Source organism: Apodemus sylvaticus, chromosome 4 (assembly GCF_947179515.1).
Source record: "Apodemus sylvaticus chromosome 4, mApoSyl1.1, whole genome shotgun sequence".
In the NCBI taxonomy this organism is placed as follows: Eukaryota; Metazoa; Chordata; class Mammalia; order Rodentia; family Muridae; genus Apodemus; species Apodemus sylvaticus.
The window spans coordinates 15,885,021-15,907,657 of NC_067475.1; the positions used below are offsets into that span (position 1 = coordinate 15,885,021).

General features: G+C 39.9%; 1 protein-coding gene across 1 annotated transcript; it reads left to right on the top strand.

The window, feature by feature from the left end:
• Window positions 1-2,145: 2,145 nt before the first annotated feature.
• LOC127682061 (calcium-activated chloride channel regulator 4A-like) lies at window positions 2,146-20,369 on the top strand. Its single transcript, XM_052178480.1, has 14 exons — window positions 2,146-2,307; window positions 5,859-5,999; window positions 6,142-6,289; window positions 7,464-7,572; window positions 8,443-8,620; window positions 9,291-9,509; window positions 11,455-11,682; window positions 12,429-12,606; window positions 13,736-13,842; window positions 16,098-16,313; window positions 16,874-17,141; window positions 18,288-18,458; window positions 19,250-19,483; window positions 20,020-20,369. The coding sequence occupies exons 1-14, from the start codon at window positions 2,146-2,148 to the stop codon at window positions 20,367-20,369; spliced, it is 2,709 nt and encodes a 902-aa protein (XP_052034440.1).
• The last annotated feature ends 2,268 nt before the right edge of the window (window positions 20,370-22,637 follow it).

The window sequence follows — 22,637 nt, forward strand, 5'->3', positions numbered from 1 at the left end:
GGGAGTGGAAAGGTCTGGTGGGGTTCAGGGGTAGAAGAGTAAATACACCCTTGTAGAGACCAGGGCACCTGTTAGGAGAAGGTATGGGATGGGAAACAGTCAGATGATGGACTGGACAGTGGGGGTGGGGGAGAGGGAGGATAAAAACTGGAGTGTAAAAAAAAGATTAACTGAAATTATAAATAATACTAATAAAAGAAAAAATAAAAATAAAATATAAACAAACAAATAAATATAGAAAGAAGTATATAAAAACTAATATCAAAATGGTATTGTTAAACCTGAAAATTGAAAGGAGAGAGGCCAAGACCACGAGTGCCAAATTAAAGCAAGTTTTATTTAATACTGGTCATGAAGATAAACACTGGCCAGGCCCATCCTTATAATTCCCAGAGATTTGTGCTAGTCAGATGCTGTTAAAGGCAGAACTCACAAAGTTATGGCATTTCCTGCTGATCTCCCATGGGGGGCGGGGGGAACATACACCTTGATGTCCTTCCTGCCTATGTATATCCCACATATATGTGATCAAGTATATCCCTATGCAGTTGGGGCAACTGACATTGCATACTGAGGTGAAAATATGTGACTTGTTAATTTACATGGACAACAGCCCCAGCATACCAGGAAGTTGTCTGCCCTTAGGCAGGTGTGGCTTACAGGATAACTTTAGCTCTTACAGTATGTTCCTGGCATGTTTATTTTTCTATAAGGAAAATATAAGGAAGTTTTTCATGATAATTATGACATAGGGAAGGACAAATACATTTCTTTTATGGTTCTTCAAAGAAAATTATTGTTAATCCAATAAAATGGCTGAGTCATGAAGTGAGCAGAAGAGGCAATTATTAACAAACTAAAGATAAATTGGTAGAGATCAAGCTTCCTTCTAAATATCCATGCATACCATTAGACAAATGCCACACTCAGCCAAGCTCAGAGAAGCCTTTCTTTGCAGTGACAAGAGAGATTGCAGGGACTCATGGCTAATTAAAGTTTTGAGAATGCATGATAGTTGAAGGTTCAGACCTAAATAAGATATTTACACTGTCCCCTCAAAGGATCGAGGAACATCACAAAAGGGAACATAAGGAACGAAGCAGCTGGTTACGAGATCATGCCTTCAGAGCATGACACAGCCTTTGCAATCATGATCTAACAGGAGATAGGGCTACCTGCACAGGGTCTCACAAGACTAGGCCTGTCAATCAGGGATCAGAGAGGGCCTCAAAGGGCCTATGCTTCCTAGGCTAAGCACTGTCTATTGAGGCTTTCTCAAGGAGAGGCTGTCACTGTTTTCAGTTGTGTACCACTGATGAGCTAACTGGCCTCCAACATATAGTTCCCAAGCCATGGACACATAGATGGTCATGCCTAAACTTAGCAGGCCACAAAGCAACAAAAAGACGTGCATGTGACAACTGGACTTGTAGGGAGGTAGGAGGAGGTGAATGGAAATGTGAAAGTAAACAGAATGCATTATGTATGCTCAGTTATATATGTCCTCTCAAAGAACAAAAGCAGTTAATGAAAATTTGTTGTTAATTTTTCCTGAACAGTGACCAGCAAAGTACGATGTAGGAAAAAAGTTGTATTCCTGTTTAGTAGGGATGGGCTGTCTGTCGCTTTGTCTGCTTGTTTATTCTAATGACTTGACTTCACCAAATCTCCTTAAGTGTATCAGATGCTTTACAGTCTTGCATTTCAAGCTCAGCTTACCTAGCTATATTTGTATCATTGTTGTTCAGATAACAGAGAGTATGGATAATAAAAAATTTACTCTTTCAAATGGAGGAAGGACTTCAGAGTGACTGTACAATTTATTGTGATTTTATTTTATGATCCTATTCTGTAGAAATAAAAGTCTATATGCATGCTTAGGAAATTAACTGAAAATGGAAAGCAATGTTTTATGTCTCAGGAAGAGAGAGTGCTTTATAATTTCCTGATCACTTTAACCTTTACCAAACCAAGAAATAAAATAAAACCACTGTTACATAAACTGGAGGTGTGTTTTCTGTACATGAATATTGACCTTTACACAGCCACCAATGCTCTATCAGCTAACAGGTGATTTTAGGAGTATATAAAGACCGGGCAAGAGACACAGAGAAAGAAAGGCCTCTGGGTCATCACCAGGTCAACATGATGGAATTCTCCAGGGAGGTTGTTTTCCTCCTCCTCCTGCACCTGCTTCAGGGGTCAGACACTTCCTTGGTAAGACTGAATGAGAATGGGTATGAAGACATCATCATTGCCATTGATCCTGCTGTGCCAGAAGATGTAACAATAATTGAACACATAAAGGTAAGAAAATCTGGCTTTCTCCTATTTGAGTTATGAAGAATAAAAAGGTTAATAGTGATAGTAAGAGTTACTATGGAAACCTCTGAATGTTATGAGAAGGTTGAAAACTGAGTAGACAGTTTCGGGAGACATTGAGTGAGATGAAGGCTCTAAGACATTTTAGATGAAGGTTCTACAGGTTCTAGAAACTGATGCCACCGTCTCACCAGAGCCTCTCTGATCTTCAGCTTCCTTGTCTGTCATTTAGAAGTTGGATTCTCTTTCTAGTTTTGTAATTTACTTATTTATTGTGCATGCATACACATATACTTGTCATACAATTGAGGAAAGGGGAGTGAATTAAAAGAAAAAGGAATTATAGATATGCCTTCTTTTTCATGGTCATCAGTAATAACACAGTGACTGGGAGAGTAGATATGATGTTAGTAGGTTACTGTGGGGCATGCTGCCTCAGGAGAGTGAGACAGAGCAGAGTACAGCTATGATAGGCAAGAGTGTGCGTCACTGTTTCCTTCAGGGAAACCCTCAGAGAAGCCCCAAATAATGATGTGACATGTGAGGAGACAGCAAGAAACATATTAATTATGTGGGTAATAGCATCTGTGTAATCAAGGAAACAGTGACTGAGATGGAGGAAGGATGCCTGCCTTACACTGAAGCTGGGAGAGGCTCCTGCACAGGGGCAGAGCCCAGACCACTGGAGAGCGCATCTTTACTTTCCCTCTGAGTGATCAGACTCCATGAAAGAGGAGGATGTGTACACTGTGGTGCCTCTTCCAGGACCACTCTGACTACCTGAAACCACAGAAGGATCACTCATGTCACATCACTGTATGAATGTAGCATAGGGGTGCAGAAGGAGCCAGGCTGTGGGTATGGATAGGGGTGTTGACTGGGACAAGGAGCTGTCAGCAGTGATTCAAGTGATGCTGAACTTACTTGGAAAGTTTCAAAGACAACACTCTTGTTGATTTACACTTGTGTGGAAAGGAGAAGGTAGAGAGCAAAAGTTAAGAGGCAAGACAAACTTTACAACTCTGGCTTAACTACTTGTAGAGAAGAACTGTTGTCAGCTGGGAAAGGAAGCTCTAAGAAAGAGCTGTACCTGAGGAGGAGCAGTTAGCACAAGCTGGTTTCAAATCGAGGTGCTTTTTGTCATCCAGGTAGAAGGGACAGAAATCTGAATGCATGGGGAGATGTAAATGTTTACTTGGATAAAAGTTAGAGACGATCAGCATGTGGAGGACAGGAGCCCACCCAGTGGTTGCAACAGAGGAAGAGGCCCCCTCACTAAACCTAGGGCTTTGCTTCACCAAAGTCTCTTCCAACTCCAACATTCCATGTAAACACTGGCATTTCTGCTACACGATCATGTTTCATGTCCACAGGGGCAGCATCCGCCACTTCTACTACTTGGTTTGGGGTTACCCCCACTGGGCCTATTACTCACTGCTGAGCTCCCTACTGGGCATGGACTGAACTATCCTGGTGATTTCCATTGCCTTCCACTTGTCACACGTTCTCTGTAAACCACCCAGCAGCCCAGAGGTTACACTACCTGGTGTCCTTTGAACTCTAAAAGACAGAACATGTTTTTTCCATAGAATCTGAAGAGCAGACGCTGAATGATAGATTCTTGGTGTTCAGGAATAAATGATAGGCTTCAAACTTTTTGAATTCAGAAAATGAATATTTGATTAGACTATTTTTCGAGACAAAAACGAGTTCTCAACATAGTCTTCTATTGAACATTACAAGTAGAAATTCGATCCTTTGACAGCACATCTACATTTTATGGGTTTTTGACACTTAGCCTTTTACAAAGTCCTCTATCATCAGGTAATATTGGAACTTGTTATTATCCACTTATACACAATGATTTTGGAAATCTCTTATAATTGTTGGCCTCCATTTTCTCCATTTTCAAGTTTCTGTGTTTATTGTGTTCAAGACCTTTTGGGTTTGAAATGTGACCACATCTGCAAACACTCATATTTCAGGTTTTAAAATTGTGTGTGTGTGTGTGTGTGTGTGTGTGTGTGTGTGTGTGTGTGTAGAAGAATTCTAGGGAAGAATTTAGAAGGAATACCACCATAGGACTCTTGTTAAAAAAAATGTTGAGAACCCATTATCAGTATCCTTGGTATCCCTGAAGATTAAAGTTACATACTGGGTCTCTAATAGCTAGCTCTCCATGACCTACAAACAGCCGACTATCTAAGACAGCCAGTTGAGACATGGAGACTCTCAAGGAAATGCAGTCCTTGGAGTTATACAATATACAACATACACTGTTGTATGCAATAAGCATACTGGTCCAGTTCATAACCCAGTTTGAACCACCACCACTCTGTTATCTCATATGTACAGAGAGTACTCTCTTCCTGAAGAACATGGAAGCCTAACTGTCTCTCTTTTGGAAAAAAAAAAAGCATCCAGGAAGAAAGAGAATTATTTTATCCTCCTTCCATGTGTGCTAAACAGCTTCCGAGCCTCTTTAGAGTTCATCACATCCTTCCTGCATGGGACCTTCATTCTCTGGATCTGACACTCTGACAAATCTTGTGATCATTCCCTAATCAGTTTGGTGACTCTTTACAAAGAGTCAGAGTGCTGGACTCTCAGAGGGCAGCAGGGTGAGAGATGGAGGCTTTCAGGAGCAGTGGGCTTATGTTAAAGCTGGAAGCATGGGGGGGGGGGGTTGTCCTGATAGACACAGCAGAGGAGAAACAGACGGCTCCCATGAAATGAAGATGACTTTGCTTTTGTGTATTTTATTTTCTTCTGTATTTGTTTATATTTTACTTCCCTCTGAGAGACCTGGTTATAAGGAACAGTCACCTTAATTGCTTTTCATCTGTGTTTCTCTTTATAAGACAGTGACTCTGTGGAAAGAGAAATCTTCTAATATATTGCAGTAACTTTTGACTCAAGATCCTGGGGGAGAATGGACATTTTTACATTGAGAACAGAGTAACGGTTCTGTGATCATTTTTTTACATGTGCTATATAATTTTCTTTTACCATTCTCTCCAAGGGTCCAACCTTCCAACCCTTTCCAGGAGTATGGAAAGAAAGTCCTAACCTGATATAGGCTCCCATGGGATTTTCTCATTAGTTTGCATCTGCTAGAGCTGTTTTTGGTTCATTTCTTAAAATTAGGAGTGTCTTTAGTCTACTAAGGGTAAGACTTCAGACATTCCATAAGCCAACGACAAAGTGTTCACTCAAATTTTAGAGTCAAATAAATGACTCTAAATTCCAGGTATATAGGTATATAAATCAATTATTGTAATAACCAAGTACAAGCCACAAGCTGTCTTTTGAGATGAGATGATAGAGGACCCAGAAGCCTTTATAGGTGCAGAGCGAAATGAGTTTTGGATTGACAAAAAGATGTCTGGCTAGAAGGGTGGGCAGAGCCTGCTGCTGCTGATCTTGATGAATGGCTGTTTTGTAATCAGCTTAATAGGGTACTCCAGAGAAGAGGGCCTGAGATATAATTCCTCTCTCATGATCATTTTTACATATCTGTTTCCCTTTGATAATAGGAAATGGTGACTAAAGCATCTACATACCTTTTTGAAGCTACAGAAAAAAGATTTTTCTTCAAAAATGTATCTATATTAATTCCTGAGAGTTGGGCCAATAGTTCCCAGTATAGGAGGCCAAAACAGGAGAGTTACAACCATGTAAGTATCAATATTTTGTTGTCTAACAACAACAAAAGTGTTTTCTGGTGCTTACTAGCTTTGTTACAAATTTATTAATTCAGAATTTGTCTATTGCCTTTTCTGTTCTTCAAGTGTTAACTATCTTTTTAAACATTCCCAGGCTGATGTTAAAGTTGCACCTCCCGTCCTCAAAGGCAGAGATGAGCCCTACACCAGGCAGTTCACACAGTGTGAAGAGAAAGCAGAATACATCCACCTCACCCCTGACTTTGTACTTGGGAGAAATCAAAATGAATATGGAGATTCAGGTGGGGACTCTGGATAAAGCATTGCATGTTTGCAACAAGCAACTCTATACTATATTTAGTAAGCAAATTGGAAAAGAAATCCTTCAGTCCAAATCTTCATTGCTCTATTAGCTTTGTGACATTAAACATATGATTTATTATCCAAGCCATTTACATTTTCTCAAAATTCACCAAACTCTTGATACAGTATCCCATGTAATCTACATAATCTAAATAGCATATCAATATCTTTCTTCAATTAATCCCCTCAGGAACATTTTTAGTCTGTTTTTCCCCCCAAAGTTACACCATCAAAATATCTATACAGCAGAGTTCTGTGTATCTGATTAGGCTGTTGACAGGGTTCATACTTGGCAGTCATAAACTAATATGTGAGACCTTTGACTCCACAAGAACTGAAATTCAAATCCCAGTTTCTTTCCAGCTTCTGGCTATTATAAATAAGGCTGCTATGAACATAGTGGAGCATGCTTCCTTATTGCATGCTGGGGAATCCCCTGGGTATATGCCCAGGAGTATATGCCAGGTATAGCAGGGTCCTGCCCAGTTTTCTGAGGAACTGCCAGACTGATTTCCAGAGTCATTGTACCAACTTGCAACCCCACCAGCAGTGGAGGAGTGTTCCTCTTTCTCCACAGCCTCGCCAACACCTGCTATCTCCTGAGTTTTTAATCTTAGCCATTCTGACTGGTGTGAGGTGAAATCTCAGAGCTGTTTTGATTTGAATTTCCCTAATGATTAATGACATTGAACATTTCATAAGGTGCTTCTCAGCCATTCGAAATTCTTCAGGTGAAAATTGCTTGTTTACCTCTGTGAACAAAATATAAACTTTAAGAGTTACAGAAAACCTCAACCCAAATGTAATCTCTCCCTTTGCTCTCTAGCTTTCCTCTCTCTCTCTTTCTCTCTCTTTCTCTCTCTTGTCATCTCTCTCCCCTCTCTATCTCTCTGTCTGTCTCTGTCTTTCTCTGAAGGGGTGGTGTGGTGGGCAGAGGACAACTTGAAAGTCAGGACCTTTCTGCTTACCACATGGGGTTCAAGGACTGAACTCAGTTTCTCAGGTTTGGAGGCAAGCACTTTTACCCACTGATGCATCTCAGTGGCCTGGAAAGATTGAGATATAAAATTTACCAATCGAATTATGATTATGTCTTTGAAAAATGTCTTACAGGGAAAGTGTTGGTCCACGAATGGGCCCACCTTCGCTGGGGAGTATTTGATGAGTACAATGAAGACCAGCCATTCTACAGCGCTTCCTCAAAGAGAATCGAAGCAACAAGGCATGGCATGACCCCTAAGTATCCTCAAATGACCTCCAGCTTTTAACTTCCTTATAGTCCTTTCCAATGACAAGCATCCATGTTTTCTCCCAAGGCAGATAACAGATGCAATATCACTAGCCTCTTTTATGCTTGTCTTAGACCATTATCCTTGAAGACAAATATATACATATAAAAATATACATAGCCTGAATGCCAACTATTTGATGGCCATTTTGACACTTTGTATGTACACAATTCTCCCATAGATGCCAGAACTCATTTAGAATTTGCTTATTGGATTGAACCTGCAAAACCCATGAGATGCATTCTGGCTAAAGCCTGGTGAGTCTGTTCTGATCTCTGCCAGCTATGACTCTCAATGGACTAGCACACATCAATCCTTCTTTATTCCATTGCCTTCTTGGCAGTCCCTCATTCTCTGATTCCAGTCACATTGTCCTCTGGATGAAAAGATAGTCAAAGCACATGTAGTTATGGGGCATCTCATCCTTGAAGAGATATCTTCAAGGATGTCTTCCTGATAAAGAAGACTGCACCGCAGACCACAGACTCTGTCAAAGAGGTGCCTGCAGAGAGTTAGTACAAGGCCAACTGCGGGAATGTCTAAGGAAAAGACTCACCCACAGCTTTCATCCCAGCTGAGAGTCCTACTGTGAGTGACTGGAGATACCTCTTGAACTTTTTCTTTCATTACAGTTTCCGGAAAAACAAATGGTTGCTTTGATTGGCCCTCTTGACCTTTGCCAGCAGTGCAGGAAGGTCATGGCATCTACACAAGAAGTACCACGCCACAAAGCTCAGAGAGAACAGGAGCACTGTTCAAATGAATGACTGAGCTGTCTCTTAGATTTACTTCCATATTTGCAGGTGCTCCACAGGTATCATGGGCGTGAACAGAGTCCAGACATGCCAAGGTGGCAGCTGTATAACCAGAAGTTGCAGAACTAACTCCACCACGAAGTTATATGAAAAGGATTGTCAGTTCTTCCCTGATAAAGTTCAATCAGAAAAGGCATCCATAATGTTCATGCAAAGTATCGATTCTGTAAGTATACCAGTCACTGTGTTCAGAATCTATAATCAGAGGATTTGTCTAATATCATTAACTTTAAAATAATCATGATGATGATGATGATGATGATGATGATAACGACCACAATGATGATGGAAATAAAAGTAAGAAACTACACATTGCTAGGCAAGCACTCTACCTGAGATATAGTGGATGCTAAGCATGACATGAGCATTAAATATGTTAATGTAGAGGTCATTGAACATTGATCGACACCCAGTAAGTATTAATCCTCTATTATATATTATTAACATTACTGTCTATTAATAGCTGGATAATTATTGTTAACTATAATAATGATAAATTTACTTTAGTGCTAACAGTATTTTACTCGAGCATGCACATTTGCTAAGCACTATACTTATTTTCCTTTAATTTTTTTAAAAAAAATATGTTGTTCATTAAAATCAAACCCTCCCAGATAACCTCCTTCAGGCCAGTCACATGCCCCTGACTCTCAACAGCCACTTTTTCTTTGATAACTATTGTTACATACATTCATAGCAAAGTATTAACTACAGGCACTTTGCTACACCAGCATAATTATTTCTACTTTCTAACACTGGACATACTTTCACTTTGCATTCCAGATCATTTTTTAATACATGAAATAGTAATTTTCTACACTTTACTACACTTGTAGGTGACTGAATTCTGTAAAGAAGAAAACCATAATCGAGAGGCTCCAACTCTACATAATTTGAAGTGCGATTACAGAAGCACGTGGGATGTAATCAGCAGTTCTGAGGATTTTAAGAACAGCACGCCCATGGAGGGGACACCCTCTCCACCCTTCTTCTCCCTGCTGAGGATCGGGGAACGAATTGTGTGCCTAGTTCTCGATGTGTCTGGGAGTATGACTGTGAGTTCATGGGCTCGTGTTCATTTGTTTGTTTTGCTTTTGAGTCTATAAATGTACTTGAGAAGTTTATAGTTTATTTAGGATGAGCAATGGAAGTATGTTCTTGTAATCCTAGCATTTGGGAGACTAGGAACATTCAAAATCAGTTGGGTTGCATAGTAAGACACTGTCTCATGAGACAAACCAAGAAAGCAGATATCATTATAGTCCAGAAATGTTTTTCTCTCTGTCTCAGCATCACCTACCTGTGTAAATCATTCCTGTCCTCCACAATTTAGTAGAGACACTCATTTTCACCAAGAGAAGGGCTGGGCTCTAGGAGTGCAGTATAGGAGCTCACCCTTTGCCAATTCCAAAACTGCCTGTTGCGTATCCCTTGTTCTGTATATTTTATTGATACTGCCTGTGCCTCCCCCAACCAGACTGAGTTCTACTCAGAACTAGAACCTCATCTGATCCAGAGTTCATAATATATGTGTGACCAATATAGCTGCTAAAATGTATATGAGCCAGAAGCAAGCACCAGTAATATGACAAAGCACTCAGTGACAGAACTGTGGGGTGGGACAGACGTGCTGACAGAAACTAAAGTGTCAGCAAGTAAGGGAAGGTGTTTATTGAAAGGGCAAAGGATGAGAGGGACTGAGGAGGTGAGCCACAGTGACATGGAATTTCATGAGAGACAGAAGAACGTTCAAAAGGACTGCACACAGGTAGCCTCAGAAATATCACTGAGGAGAGAAGAGACTGCAGGTTGAGAGATGAATAGACCACCACAGAGAGGGTCCTGGGAGATCCATGTATAAAGGCTAAGTAGAACTGGTGTGATGGCTCAGCAGGTTAAAATATTCTATCAATACGAGTTCAAGAATCAGAAAAGAACTGACTCCTCAAAACTATCTTCTTATATCCAGATGGACACCATGACAAACACACACAGACACACACACACACACACACACACACACACACACACACACACTAATAGTAATAAATAATAATAATAATAATAATAATAATAATTGATGATGATGATGATAGAGGCAGAAGAGATTGTGTCACATGCAAAGGCATTTTCTGCTAACTCTAACACCTTGAGTTCAAACTCTGGAATTGAAATGGTACAAGGCAATCACTGAGTGCCTGTAGTTGTCCTCTCACCTCTCTACATATACCATGACATGTGTGCTGTGGTACAAGTATCCTTGTACACCCACACACTCACCATACCAAAGAATTGTAATAAAAATAAGAAAAAGTGATAGATGAGCAGGCAGAGCAAAATTGTAGATATGTAGGAGTGTTCAGAGCTGGTTCAAGAAGTTTGCAAACCAGTTTGGGGATGCAGGGAGGATCTAGAGGAAATATATGTGTGATGTGTACATCCTGAGCTGTCATCTAGTTAAAAGAGACATGGTTACCAGTGAGTTACCAGGAAGTCAGGTCAGTTGCCCCACTGATAGAGAAGCAGGGAAAAGGCTAGAAGTAGAAGGGGCAGGGTAGGCGGGCCTCTCAGAGTTAACAGGAGCTCAGCAGGCTCCTTGCTGAGCTACACAGCTCAGCCATGTTTGGAGATAAAGAGAGGCTGGTTGAGGTCTCAAATCTCCTGAGCTAGGATTTTATCTTATCAGGAGTGATTATGGGGCGAATGTGGTGCTAAGATGTGAATCTTTGCCTTAGCTTCAATCCAAGTCCCACCTTTAACTTGGTTATTTAGCCTCTGGGAGCAGCCTCAGGTAGAAAGTTATGAACTTCTTCATGTGTCCTATGTTACATATAACCACATTTGTTAATTTGCCAGTTAACATTATAATTGGTTTCTTCTATAGTACAAAATAATAGTTGTCCATGTCTTGTCAATAAGCCCCAAGCACAGTTTTATGAGATCTGCTCTCATCTTCCAGTTGAAAACCACTCATTTCTTTTCTTATTACTTTTCATTCAGCTTTATGATCGCCTTAATCGAATGAACCAAGCTGCAAAATACTTTCTAAGCCAGATAATTGAAAATAGGTCCTGGGTAGGGATGGTACACTTCGAAAGCAAGGCCACTGTTAAGAGTGAGTTGATCCAGATCCACAATGACACAGACAGAAATCAGCTCTTGGAAACCTTACCTCCTAGTGCCAGTGGAGGGACGTCCATCTGCTCCGGAATCAGAACTGCATTTCAGGTGAAAAATCCCACTGCCATGGATTTTGGTCTTTGATGTGTTTTTAGGACAAAATGAAGTTCTACTGTTCTTACTTGTCTCCTAATTTAAAAAAAACTAATTAGACTATACACACAGGAAAAAATAACTTTAACACATATATGTATGTATATGTATATACATATATACATATATATATATTAGCACTTAGAAAAGCCAAAAGGATGAAAATTTCAAGATCATCTTTGGCTAGACCATCTGAGGCCACCATGAGATCAATGAGACTCTGTCTCATCTGCAACTTCAACATGCTTAGACCATTAACCCCCTGTTATCTAAGTATTCAAGGGTTTTCTAACTTGGAGTCCATTACCTGTTACTGCTGGTGTGGTGGCTCACTGCAACTGGCTGTATATACAACTGACTTTGTATAAACTGATTGGTTTGTCAGAGAATAACAAGTGAAGACAATGCAATCCATATTTTAGGTATCTGTTTGCCTGGGTTTTCTGGGGTCAGATGTTATTTAGTCCATGTGGATTTTTTCTAATTCCTGATCCCACCCATCTGTCAATTGAACAAACATCCCCTGTATTGGGGAGGGAGACAGAAAAATAGTTTACATTCTTCAAAGATTATGAGCATAAACTCTATAATTCTTAAATAGTAATTATCTCTATCCTACACATTTGTATAGTTTCTGTTTTGTAACTTTCCATCAGGACAGCTGATCTAGTATGATAACAGTATTATGAATATGCTTGCAGGTGTTTAAAGATGGAGGATACCAGACAGATGGGACTGAGATCTTGCTGCTGAGTGATGGGGAGGACAGCACAGTCAGAAACTGTATTGACGAGGTGAAAGACAGCGGGGCCGTAGTTCACTTCATTGCCTTGGGACCCTCCTATGATTTAGCTATAATAAGCATGACGACTTTAACAGGTAAAACGTGATCTATACATTAGAGACTTTCAATTGTTCTATATAATTGTAGAGCTGACATTCAACTGCTTCTTCTAAGCTCAACTTTGCAAGAGCCAGGCCAGGGATTGGAGAGCAGAGTCAAATAGACCCAACCTCTGTTCTCAACACATTCTTTGTCCATTTGACTGGGAAAAGCATATAAAACAGCCAATCCAAACACAGAGATCACATTCCTTCATAACAGGAAGAGTAGAGAATAAAATTAAGACTTACACCCAGAATGTTGTATGAAGGAAGGAAGGGAAAAGGAGGTATACAAAATCAAATGGCTCCCAAGACAGTCCTTGAACTAAGTCTTGGATTTTCCAGGACTAAAGGACAATGAGAAAATACAAATTATGGTAACTTATTTAACATTAACTATGGTGACTTATTTAACTTAATTTACTATGGTAACTTATTTTAATATACTGATATGAAAACTATTTACATGCCTTCTCAAACATAACATACATCTGTCAATAATTATATTAGTTTGGCTTTCATTTTACTAAATATATATACCTGGGGTTTTTTTTTGCATGTTTGTTTTTTGTTTGGGGTTTTTGTTTGTTTGTTTTTTGTGGCTAGCTATGCAAGCTCCTACTGTTCCAAGCTCCTACTATTCCAAATAAATGTCATTTTACAGTTTATTTCTGTCACAAATATTCTACCCAATATGCAGGCATTGTCAAGATACCTTGATAAAACAATTCTTTCATCTTTCCAGTTTTCTGCCTCTAAGCTATTTTCTTCTGAAAAAAATCTAAATGATGTCGATAAGAGTTCATAATTCCCCTAAAGGGCTATACAAAAAAATCCATGAACTTAAATATGCAGAATGTAGTACATTGCATATCTATGACCAGATGAAGTACCTCATGCAACTGAGGTTACCATACTAAGATAATAAGGTGGTTTTTGCTTTGTAGTTATGATGAATTAACCTAAACTAACATTGTAATGATGACCTTAAAGGCTTTCTGACAAATTAATTTAGTCCATATGGCAATTTTGAGTTTATGTTAACTGTTACCTTGTTAATCATTAAATTATGGTAAGTGCTTTTGTCCTACAAAAGAACATAGCCTATTCATTCATATTTTAGGTGGAAAGTTTGTCAGTTCTTCAGATGAAGCCCAGAACAATGGACTCATTAATGCTTTTGGGGCCCTGGCTTCTGAAAATGCTGATGTCACCCAGAAGTCACTTCAGGTCAGCATCTTCCTGTCCTTGAAGGATTTGTGGTTGCTTTTACCATAATCAAGGAAAGGTGTAAGAGTAGATTACAAAAAACCAGCCAGAAATGAAACATTTATATGTAGAGATAATCAAGACTATCAGTGTTGGCTTGTATGTTTCAGTTTGGTTTTTAATGAGTAGAAGGAGTCGAAATAAATTCTGTTTTTCTCATTTGAGCTATTTATGGTAAGTTCTGAAATAGAGAGAAAAAACACAAATATTCAAAGTTGATCTGTAATCATATGCTTTATGGGTGGAATTAGGAGTTAAATAGTGACCAGTTAGAAGCATGGTCCAGTCATCTGAATTGAAGAGAAGCAGCTGGGCTTAGGGATGGCATCTGGAATACAAAGGAAAATCTACTCCCCTCAACTATTTCTCCTAATGCCGTTGTGGGACCAACGTGACCTTCTTTTCTGAGACTTTGCTGATGAAGTGTCAAAAAGTGTTATTCCCATCCAAAAGTTCCCTGCATCCAATGAGACACTTGCCAGCTTAAGCCAGGACTGTGAGTTTAGTGTGATACTTTAAAGAATTGCCTTGTTCCTATCAGGACTGAAGGCTTTGGAGGGTTGACATCTAGGGGACAGTAGAAATGTATCCCATTCATTCCCGTGCTCCTAAAAATGGCACCCCCAGGAAGCACCCACATAATTAAAGCTGGAATGCCTTGGCCTTCCTGCTAGGTGAAATAAACTGAGCACAGAAAGATCAGGTTCACGATCTCATGTAAACCTCAAATTCAAAACAGCTGTACTCACAAGTAAAGATAAAACTATAATGCCATAATTAGCATCAGCTGGTAAGATGTGCAAGAAAGAGGCTATAGACACAAACTTTCAATTAAATAATAATCGAGTCCCAGAGATGTATTGCATAAACATAGTGACAACTACAATTTAATAGCATTTTATCATATTTAAGGTAATTGATGAGAAAGTGGATTTAAGTATGGCTGCTGTAACATAAAAAGATGAGTAGTGAGGAAACCCTTGTGTAATTAGTTTGATTTAGGCCATTTGTAGTGATTCAAAATATCATGGTTACATGACAAACATGCAATTTTGTAAATTTTAAAAAATTATTTAGCATATTAACTCTTCTCAGCTAAGAACTCTCAGCAGAGATGAATAGCCACTCTGTGGCTCCTCCCAGAAGAGACCCTATAGCTAGCTTTCTCTCTTCTCAGGATTCTCGCATTCAACATCAGTTTTCCCTTTTTGGAATGGACTCCATATCCAAAGCTTCACTCTTAATCCTGTAAGATTACTGTGTTGGTTTCTGCGCTCAAAAGTCCTGTCTGCTCGCTGCGTCTGCTCGCTGTGCTCACTCGCGGGGATGAGGTGGAGCCATGAGGTGCAATGAGACACTCTAGGCCAGATAATTCCATGCGGGACTTTATTTAAGATAGGGAAGGAGTAGCGGGCGGGAAGGAAGGGGAGAAAGAGGGAAGAGAAAAAAGAGAGGAGGGGGAAAGAGCGCTGCCTGGTTATATACAGGTGGTGATGTAATTACAGGTAAAGATAGGCTATGGAATTCTGGGTAAACAGCAGCTGTTGCCTTGGCAACAGACCTATACATTGCTTGTATGTCGCTTGTATGACGTCACAAGCTTTGCAGGCCTTGGGTACCTACACTCTGCACTTGCAATCTCCTCAAGAGGGTGTTATCGATTGTCTTTCATGCCTCCCTAGGGACTGAAGCTAGAGCTCTAACACACTAGGCAAGCATACTGCCACTGAGCTGCGTCCCAGCTACAGGCCTGTCTGTGCTTCACTGTGGGAGCCTTTACTCTATTCTAGTTAAAACACTCTCCCTCCCTCCCCCCTCCCCCATTAATTTGTGGGTCTTAGCATCCTTTACAGCCAACAGTCAGCAGCAGCATTTTCCAAAAAACTACTGAAGTATAGCAGGGTCACAGACCCAACTCCTCAACTGATGCTTCCACTTTAAAGCTCCTGTCATACCCTGTCCTTTCTTCAGAGTCTGCATTACCAACCTGGCAACTGTCACATTCCAAGAAGCCTTCAGGATGATGGCAAATCTATTGGTGGGGAGGGAAGGAGGGAAGAGAGAGAGCTAAGTCAGTTCAGCATATGTAAGACTGTTTTCAGATCAAATATGATGAATTTTCTAGAGAAAAAATAGTAATAAAGCTGTTTTCTTCTGTAGTCATTACGTTTTTTTCTGCTTTTCTTGTTTTTTACTGTTTCTTTACATTTAAACAGCTTGAAAGCAAGGGGGCCATCCTGAATGACAGTCTCTGGCTGAATGACACTGTAGCGATTGACAGCACTGTGGGAAAGGACACATTCTTTCTTGTCACCTGGAGTAAACAAGCCCCTGACATTTATCTCAGGGATCCCAAAGGAACAGAAATCACAAATTTCACAATGGACATGGCTTCCAAAATGGCCTATCTCAGTATCCCAGGAACAGCTCAGGTAAGCCACTAGCATTTTCATTTCCCCCTAAAGATATTTTTCCAAAGAGTGTCTAAGCACATCATAAATGTGAGTACAGCAATTCTACCATCTTCAAAATGAAAGTAAAATGGCTGACCTTCCCTTCCCTGTGTGATCCTGAGAGCTGTGGTGCATGATAAGGGGAAAAGAAGCCTCCAGTTGATAGAAAAGGGAAGGCATCTGAGAACAGGGAGGAAGAAATGTGGAGAGTCCTGGTGACCTGGCGTGCCATTTCTTCCAATTCTGTCTGCCAGAGTCATGGAATTTATGACACTGAGACCAAAGAATAAGGTCAAAACAAAGGCAGACTTATCAAAACTTTGTTTTCCAATTGAGATATCAAGAAATACAAATATGCATAACATCAGGTCCAACTTTCTCAGCTTCAGTACCTGAGGAATCAAGTCCTTTCAAGACCACTCAACCCAATTTCTTCTTCTTCTTTTTTTACTTCCTTGCTGTATTTTAAAATCACATAGTGGAAAAAAAACATGTCATTGGACTCTAAATGCTTGCTGCATGTTTCATTGAAAATTTAGGTGGGTGTTTGGACTTACAACCTGGAAGCCAAAATAAAGGAAGAGATACTAACAATTACAGTAACCTCTCGGCCAGCAAGTTCTTCTGTGCCACCAATCACTGTAAATGCGAAAGTAAACAGGGACGCTAACAGTTACCCCAGCCCAATGATTGTGTATGCAGAAGTGCTACAAGGGTACACACCCATCATTGGAGCCAGAGTGACAGCTACAGTAGAATCAAACAGTGGAAAGACAGAAGAGCTGGTCCTGCTGGACAACGGTGCAGGTAATTCACAGACTTTTAAGAATAAGTCTATTTGTTTCTAGTTCCAAGTGTGTCATGTGTTCCTGGCGCTGTGGGTACAACAGGATGAAGAGTTAACACAGATTAGCAAAAAATAGCAAAACCATTGGGAAATGCAATCTGGTAACGTCCAAGAGCTTAATAAGCATCTTGCAGATGTAAGCATTCTGTTTAAGCCAACTACTGCCAAAATTATGCTTCTAATCTTGACAGGCATTGCCTGACTCCAGCTAAGGCGGGCTCATTCAGAAGACAGAGATGGAAAGGAAGGGAAAGGAAAAGGAAAAGGAAAAGGAAAAGGAGAAGGAGAAGGGGAAGGGGAAGGGGAAGAAGGGGAAGGGGAAGAAGGGGAAGGGGAAGGGAAGGGGAAGAAGGGGGAAGGGGAAGAAGGGGGAAGGGGAAGAAGGGGAAGGGGAAGAAGGGGGAAGGGGAAGAAGGGGAAGGGGAAGAAGGGGGAGGGGAAGAAGGGGAAGGGGAAGAAGGGGGAAGGGGAAGAAGGGGAAGGGGAAGAAGGGGAAGGGGAAGGGGAAGAAGGGGAAGGGGAAGAAGGGGAAGGGGAAGGGAAAGGGGAAGAAGGGGAAGGGGAAGGGGAAGAAGGGGAAGGGGAAGGGGAAGAAGGGGAAGGGGAAGAAGGGGAAAGGAAAGAAAAGATTATAAATCAAAATAAGTTAATTTAGTTGTCTAAAAGGAATAATGATAGTTAAATCTTATATGAAGGTACATTTGTGACAGGAAGTGCCTCACTTATATAAACAGAAGAAAAAGCAGGAGGATTAATGTAGGGAACTGGAAGTCATTCAATTGAAAGAGAAATGGTAAGAAGAGTCTTACTACCTCTTCATAAGTTGCTTCGGCACAGAGAGATAAAATATTTATGACACATACACAATTATCTGTGTGAGTAAATGTGTTATATGAGTGCCAATACATACGTGCTAAAGTGAGTTGAGAGTACACGATTCAATAACTTATTATTTGGGAAGAAACTGATGGATATATATACTCCATTCAAATATGAAATTGTAAGCACAGGAACAGACTGTGTATAAGGCCATGCATGTGTGACAACACACACCAACTTCTCATCTGTTACAATGAGTGTCATTCATTTCTTTATGTTTTAACAAGGGGCTGATGCTTTCAAGGATGATGGAGTCTACTCCAGGTACTTCACAGCTTATTCAACAAATGGGACATATAGCTTAAAAGTCCGTGCAGATGGAGGAACAAACTCTGCCAGGAGAAGTCTGCGGCATCCATCAAGCAGAGCGGCGTACATACCAGGCTGGGTAGTAGACGGTGAGTGTCAGAAACCCAGTGAATTATATTCATGATTTCATAGGGTAGCGGCTCCACACATTTTACAGTTCAAAATACAATTCCCCCCATTTCTAGACACAGATCTTTATACAGTTGTCTCTACATTAACCCAATCTGGCAAACAATAGATGCTGAAAAGCTATCAGCTAGAATTTTTTAGTGTGGAACATCCTTAGACTGTCAGCAACAATGGGTCTTCCTTTCATCTCCAGACAAAGGAAATGGCACTGTGCTAGAAACAGAAGTGCCAGCCAGTGGGGCAGTCTGTCCTCAGAGTTACACAGGCTTCCATGTTTAAACTTTGCTTTCCTTACTCCTTATCAGGAGGGGTAGAAGCAATACTTTTCTTAAGAGACATGGTGGCACACACCTGAGATCCCAGCACTTAGGGGACAGAGACAGGAAGGAGGATAAGGATTTCAAGGTTATCCTTGGCTACAAAAGTCCATTTGAGGCTAGCCTAGGTTTCATGCCTGCCTCTAATTTTAGATTTGTTTTGCTTTGTAAATTCATGTAACAATTTGCATAACATCCTCATTTGGTGTAGTTTTCAGTTCAAAGCAAGTGATTGTGCAATTTGATTAGATATCATCCTGGAGGATGAATTTTCCCACGAATAGAAGGATTGCAATTGAAGCACACCATAAAAATGCAACTGTAGGAAGGAAAAGAGAATAAAAAGGAAAGACAAGACGGGTCAGGAAGCTGACTGCCTGGGTTCTAAAAAGTAAACAGTTCCATCTGATTTAACTAGAGAATTTTAAATGCAGGACAAGTTCAAGGCAACCCACCCAGACCTGAAACAACTGAAGCTACTCAGCCAGTCCTGGAGAATTTCAGCAGGACAGCATCTGGAGGCGCCTTTGTGATGTCCAATGTTCCAAATGGCCCATTGCCTGATCTGTACCCACCAAGTCAAATCACAGACCTCCAGGCCACACTGGAAGGGGAAGAGATCAGTCTGACATGGACGGCCCCAGGAGATGATTATGATGTGGGAACAGGTAAGAACAAGGGCCCTGTGGGTTTGTCCGAAGTGAGATATGTCCAGGGTGGTGCAAGAGCAGACAGTCAGCCAGAGGAGAGCACTGGTGACTGACACCTTAGCCAAGCCGGAGTGTGAGGATCTGAGGTGTTACAGTTTATGATACAGGTCTTGTTTTTCATGCATGGCTATCTTTAAAAGTCAGAACTCAACCTGGAAGTGGTGGCACATGCCTTTAATCCCAGCACTTGAGAGGCAGAGGCAGGCAGTTTTCTGAGTTTGAGGTCAGCCTGGACTATAGAGTAGGTTCCAGGACAGCCAGAGCTATATAAAGAAACCCTGTCCTAAAAAAACCAAATAAATAAATAATAAATAGATAGATAAATAAATAAATAAATAAATAAATAAATAAATAAATGTATGTCAGAACTCAGCTTTTACAGAAAAGTGAATAAGACTTTTGATGTGAGCATGACTAAATTTTGTGAGGACAACTAAAAAGACATTTGATATGGTGTGATGCAGTAACTAACCCACTTGTAACGTATTTCTTAGTTCAACAGTATATCATAAGAACAAGCGAAAATATCATTGACCTCAGAGACAATTTTAATAATTCTCTTCTGGTTGATACAACTAACCTTAAACCACAAGAAGCCAACTCCAAGGAAACCTTTGCCTTTAAACCAGACAATATCTCAGAAGAAAATGCAACCTACATATTCATTGCCATTGAAAGTGTCGATAAAAGCAACCAGCACTCAAGACTGTCCAACATCGCACAAGTGGCACTGTTCACCCCTCAGGCTGAGCCCATCCCTGATGAAAGTCCACGCTTTGGAGTTAGTACTTCCACTATTGTGCTGTCTGTGGTGGGCTCCATTGTGCTAGTCTGTATTATGTAGGTACCACTGTTTGTATCATAAAGAACAAAAGGTCCTCATCAGGAGCTGCAACAACATTTTGAAAAGCATATAAATAAAAAGATATTTCTGAGTTTTTAAAGTATATCCCATATGATCCTTAACTCAAAATTAATTTCAAGAGGGTTTAAAAGAGTATTTTAAGTATTCTGTGAAAACCTACCAATATTAATGTTTATAATTTTATTCATTTCACATATGATTAATAAAACTGATTTTATATTGATCTCTAGTTGTGTTTTTCTTTGATGCAGAAGTTCTCTGAAATGATACTTCAAATTACCTGAAGAAATTCAAAGTGTCTATTTAAGTAGCTAAGATACAATTGAAAAAAAGAGAAAATCAACAAGAATAAAGGAATTTTGTCTTGTTATTATCAATATAAATTGATGGCATAATAGTAATTCAAATGCCCTAAATCTACATTATAATAATGAAGGTCATACTTGCTTTAATCCATGGATACAGAAGTTACTATTTTAATTATTTTAATTTATTTTGTGTGTGTGCATGTGTATGTATGTATGCGTGTATGTGTGTGTATATATGCATACATATATGTGTGCATGTATATATGCATATATGTATGTATGTGCAATCATGTGGAAATGGGTTCTCTCCTTCCATCATGTGGGTCCTAGGAACCAAACTCCTCTTGTCATACTTGGAAGCAAGTGTCTTCATTCTGGGCCCAGGAAAATACTGTTTTTAAAAGATCAGATACCACCTGTTTATATTTCAATTTAACATAAATACCTCTTTTCTCTTCAATCCCAACCAACATTTCAATCATATTAAGAAAGAATTGTTGAAGCAATACACTATTGACTTTTTCAGAAAAAAGCAAGATATGTTTGAATCCATCACTCAGAGGGACAACCTAGGTGATCTCAACAATATTGATAGAAAGGAGTTAAGGAGAGAAAGAAAGGAGGTTGAGAAGAGTAGATTTACACACTGCAGGTCATTCTTACAATCCTTTCATGAGACCAAATTAGCTCAATTATGGCTTACTTTACACAACACCAAATGCTGGTGAGGATGTGAAGACAGAGGGACCATCACTCATGTTTTGTGGGAATTCATATTGGTGAATTTAAACCATGAAGGCCATGTGACCCAGGTGAATCACTCCTGGGTCTACAGCCACCAGAAAGTCTAAATGTCCTATCTTAGAGGTTCTTGTACAGCCATGTTAATTGCAGCACTATTGGCAATGGCTTAATGTCCATTCGCAGATGGGCAGGTAAGGAAAATGTGGTGCATTTGTACACCAAATTATATATAACCAGCAATAAAGACAAATAAAATCATGACATTTCAGAAGAATGGATAGAGCTGGAAATTACTATGTCAGCAAGTGTCCCAGAATCATAAAGACAAATTCTCCCCTGTTTTTTCTCAAACATAAATTGCATTTAAAAATACTATAATAATGTAATATAATATATAATATAATAAATATAACATAATATAAATACTATGTTTCTGTAATACTTGCCTCTACAAATTGAACGTCCATCAATCATATTTTACTTTGAATCTCTACTGGTCTATGCTGCAATCATCAAAATGATTGGAACAATTATATGCCCATATTGTGTCTGTTTACTTGCTCTTCATTCTTTCTTTACTAAAATGCATCCCATTAAGATCGTAAACAAATGTGTCATTGTATACAGAGGCCATCTCTGTGCTCCTGAAGCTAAGGCTCTGGGGGAGAGGTGAGGGGTCCTGAGGTCACAAGAGCCACAGCTTCTTCTCTGCTCCCTGTGTTTATGAACAAGAGCAAGATCCCCTCATCCCCTCACGGAGAAGTCCCTGGCTATGCCTTGGCAAAGCATGGCACCACAGCATACTCCATAGTCATGCTGTCCTTTCTCACCCTAGTTCCATAAAATTAGAACCACCTGTTCCAGAAATAATTGAACAACATAATGTGATGTGCAAATGATTGATTGGCTTGTTGTTTTTTTCCTACCAAATGTAGACACATAATTTAGGGATACGTTATAGAAAGTTGTTTGGGTAGTGATTTCGTTTGGTTTGTTAATGTTGGAGGCAAAATGCTATAATTCTAAAACACTGAACTCACTGTCTTCTTCCATACCTTATAAATTCCTGACTCAGTGTAAGAAAGCCATCTCACTCTCCTGCCACTCAAGTCAGAGAGCACAGGCAACCCTTTCTCCTGCCCATTTCTTCACCTCTCACATTCAGTCACTGAACAAGTCTTACCTCCACATCCTC